General features: G+C 48.4%; 1 protein-coding gene across 1 annotated transcript; it reads right to left on the minus strand.

Annotated features, from left to right (window-relative positions):
* Positions 1-2,510: 2,510 nt before the first annotated feature.
* Positions 2,511-4,098, minus strand: LOC123102760 (uncharacterized). The gene has a single exon (XM_044524210.1). The coding sequence runs from the start codon at positions 3,994-3,996 to the stop codon at positions 2,824-2,826; it is 1,173 nt and encodes a 390-aa protein (XP_044380145.1). The 5' UTR covers positions 3,997-4,098; the 3' UTR covers positions 2,511-2,823.
* Positions 4,099-4,282: the final 184 nt, after the last annotated feature.

Below are 4,282 nucleotides of genomic sequence, written 5' to 3' on the forward strand. Positions count from 1 at the left end.
ATCGGAAGCTTTGGAATGTTTTGCTCGCAGCGGGCGCTGTTGGGTTATGGAGACCACGGAACGATCGGGTCTTCAACAAGGACAGCTGGCATGCCGCACGTACACTCCACGAGGTTTCTGATCTTCTTAGATTATGGAGCTCGTGTGCCAGAGTGGCGGAAGATCGCTGCACAATTTTAGGTTGGGCCGACTTTCTTGTAACTCCCTAGCACTGCTTCCCTCAACCCCCCTCCTCCTTATGTAACCTTCCTTAACTGGCTTGGTGGTGGCCTGCTGCACTCTCAGTGCACGTTTACACCACCTTCATGTAATCGGCCTTTGGCCACTCGGGTTTACCCCGTTTTGAATGCATAAGGTAAACTATCTCTACCTTTTCTTTCAAAAAAAAAAGATCTTGATCTCATGAGTAGGATAAAATTAGAGTGCATCACCAGTTTGATAAAATTAGATCCCATTTCTTCTGGCAGAAGGGGATGCAAAGTTACCATATGGTCAAATGGGAGACCATCTGTTCTCCCAAGGAAGTTGGGGTCTCGGGGTGATTAACACCAAGGTCATGAACTGATGCCTTATCGTCAAATGAGCGTGGAAGCTCCTAAGGGCCAAGGGGTTTGTGGCTGCAGATTTTTAGGAATAAGCACAAAATTCATTCAGATTTTATTTTGCACAAAATCAGAGAATTGTTTTTTACTTTTTGTGACACATCCATCAGAATGCAAGGAGTACAAAATACCCTTCAAAAATTACTTTGAGATCCAGATATTTTATAAGGTTGTGTAGTAAGAGAAGATAAGCAACAACAGCAAACAAGCAAGAACGGCTCTTTATTATTAGCAACAAAAGGTCAGAAAACAAAGTGAATGACAAGGCCCGTGTGGTTACCAAGACAAGTTTATGTGCCCAAAGGGGGATAACATCATGGAATTCAGCATCTTCGTGTCTGCGGACTAAGGTAGGAACAACACTGTTTGAGTGTCTGCGGCCCCTGCATCTTCTGATCAGCCACCCATCTGTCAAACTCTGACGGAATTTCACGCTTCCCATACACAAGGAGCCATCCAAAGTTCCAAACCTGAACCAATAACAGCGCCCTGGTATGGGTTCAGGTTTTTCAGCACTTGCGAGAAGTACTAATCGGAAAATCTGCTAAAAGCATCCCTGCACAACATCTACTTTGCTCTTTTTAGCCTACAAAAATGAATATAAGCTTCAAAAAGAAAACATCACAGAGAAAGATAACACGCCCCATAACAACCAGCAAAAAATGTAATGCAATTTTGCATCTAGCTAGTATGAAATGTAGAGGGTGAGGCGGGGTGCAGAGAATATATAGAACAAAAACTTTGTTCTCATAAAGAAAACTTTGTTCACTAGTTAGGAGGAATCCTCAGAAATGGCTGAATTTTTTTTCCTGAATAAATGAAGGTGCATGAATCGCAAAAATAAAACAAAAAAGTTCATTATGATGTAATAATGGAGGGGGAGAACTGTTTGCTCAAGAAACCAAGCAGTGCATCATCTAAGACCTTGTTCCTCCTTGGAAAGCTCAATGCCTGAACAAATGAAAACTAGAAGAGAATGAACTGAAAGACCAAAAAAGAAGCTACATTAATAAGATATAAGATCAATTGGTTTAGGCACTGTTTGAAAATTCAGAGAACTGATGGGATATACTCCCTCCGTTCCAAATTACTCGTCGTGGTTTTAGTTCAAATTTGAACTAAAACCACGACGAGTAATTTGGAATGGAGGGAGTACAACATAGAACACTTATGTTGACGTGTCACGACCAAAGGTGCAGTCAGTGATATGAAACAAGACAATTTTGACTTGAACATTACGACACCTAATAACATATACTCCTACTTTGTTTTACTTCAGTAAGCTCTACATTGCTTCTGAATCTGCATAAAAGAGTGACTATTGGTGCCATGACTTTGTTGTGTTAATAACAGTAAAAGGTAAGTAACAAATTAAAACATCATTGAAGGAACAGGTACATTGCTAATTCAAACCAGAACAGAATGAACTGCCATTGATAGACATAAAAAAGGATAATTATATCCAGGCTCTGCAAGTTATATACTCAGGCTCTACTCATATTATATACCTCGAAGTTTAACTGATTATATTGGGGCTCTACCACTTATATATGTAAGTATCATTTAGAGCACTTACGTTTTTCATTTTCAGATACGCATAAGGAAAACTATACAAAACAAACAGCATTCAGCTGTGAGAAATGTAAACACCATATTAACACCTAGCATGTGGATACCATAAATTTTTTTTTGGATATATAAGCAAAACAAACAACATTCAGCTGTGAGAAATGTAAACTATACAAAATATGACAACATGAACAAACAAAGGCCATCAGCTTCAGATAAAGGGATTAATCCTGCAATAATGAGACACAGAAACTAAGACTTCAGGATAATCACTCACTCTTCATTTGAAAATCCTACAAGAAACCAAAGCCTAATTTACTCTTCACTGGGCCAAAAGCAAAACAAAAAAATGATCACTGAATTCGATCACAATATCAGAAAAATTAGGCACAGCAGACACAAAATCATATGGAAAAGGCTACAGGAAGAGTGCACAATGAAGGATCCACAACTACGTGTGCTGTGCATCCCAGTTACATCACCAGAGGACCGCTAAGATGTCGGTTAACTGAACCAAGCCTCGGTTCCAAGTTCCAACAGAAAGCAGAGTTGCTGCTGAACAAGTCTACCAAGAACAAAAAATCCCTACAAACTAAAGGAGGCAGACCCACACTCCTCTCAGCCTAACATGGAAGCGTATCAAAGCATTCGATCAGGCACCAAAAATTGCTGATAGCTCGCTGGACTGCGGGAAAGACCAGCAATAGCCGGTGCCGTTGCTGATCGGCGGTCTGGTGGGCCTGGATGTGGAGTGGTCGGGCGAGAAGCAGCTGTAGCTCTCCAGCGTCGATGCCTCACTGACTTGTGACGACTCTGGCGTGGCCCAATCTTGGCCAGGGAGGAGGAAGGTGGTGCCACTGGAGGAGGTCAGGGCGGACGGCTGGAAGGCCCAAGCGCCGGTGATATCGCTCGAGGGTGTCGTGGCATTGTAGCAGGTCAGCTCGGAGGTGGCTGGTGAGACGAGCTCGTAATTGCCCAGTAGTGCCGTCGACGTGTCGCTCAGGTCCGAATTCGCTGGCGTGGGCGAATCTTGGGCGGGGCGGAGGAAGGCGGTGCGGTCGAAGGTCAGGGAGAAGCTGGGAATCAGCGTTGTGGCTGTGGGTGCTCTGCGTACCGGCGGTTCTTGCGGTTCTTGCTCTGCCTGCGGCCGCTCGACTGGAAGCAAGAACGCTTCTTGAATATCAGATGTAGCAACCACGGTGGGCGGATTTGCTGCGGCAGGAGACGGACGGAACTGCAGGCATCGCCTCACGCCGGAGCGCTCGCCCGCGGCCGCCGCCTTCCTCTTGGATCTGGACATCGACGACGACCCAGACGAAATGGGTTTGGAGGCGGACCGGCCAGCACGACGCTTCTGGTAGATTTTGCAGAGGGCGGGCATGGCCTCGCCGGGGCGGGGGTCTTCCTGGCAGAACTCGAGCATCAGCCAGCCGTTCTTGGGCTCGTAGGTGAAGGGCTGGCGGTACCCGACGGCGGCGCCGCCCGCGTCAAGCACGTCGCACCGCGCCTTCTCCGAATGCCAGGTGCCGACCCCGCCCGCGACGGCGCGGCACCTGCGGGTGCCCCGGCTGCTCTGGGCCCGCGCGGAGGTGAAGAAGTACCACTCCCTGCCCTCCCCGTCGCTGCTCGCCGAGGCGGGGAGGAGGCCGGTGACGAGCGCGGCGGGCTCGGCCGCATACACGTCCGCGTCATGGATGTACCGGGCGGCGGCGGCGGGGAGCGGGGACCCGGAGATCTTGCGCTGGAGGTAGATCGTGATGAGGTCGGCGTCGCAGGGCGCGAAGGTGAGGCCACGGGGCGAGTCGGGCGAGCGCGGGGACGCCATGAGAGGACGAGGGACGGAGCTTGACAGCTAGGGTTTGAAGGCCCGTGCGCGGGGAAGGGCGGAAAGGAGAGGGGGGATCTGCGCGCGTGTGGCTGCGGTCGAAGGCTTTCCTTTTGAAATTTGGTTCGGGGACGGGAAATCGCACCGGGAGAGCGGTGACGTAGGCGAGCTCGGTTTGTGTTGTGTTTTTTTTTCCGAAAATATTATCTTTCACTGAGAGCATTTCCAACGGATGCGCCAAAAGACGCGCGCGGTAAATGGCACCATTTTAGCGCGCGCGGCAGCG

This window comes from Triticum aestivum, chromosome 1A, assembly GCF_018294505.1.
Source record: "Triticum aestivum cultivar Chinese Spring chromosome 1A, IWGSC CS RefSeq v2.1, whole genome shotgun sequence".
NCBI lineage: Eukaryota > Viridiplantae > Streptophyta > Magnoliopsida > Poales > Poaceae > Triticum > Triticum aestivum.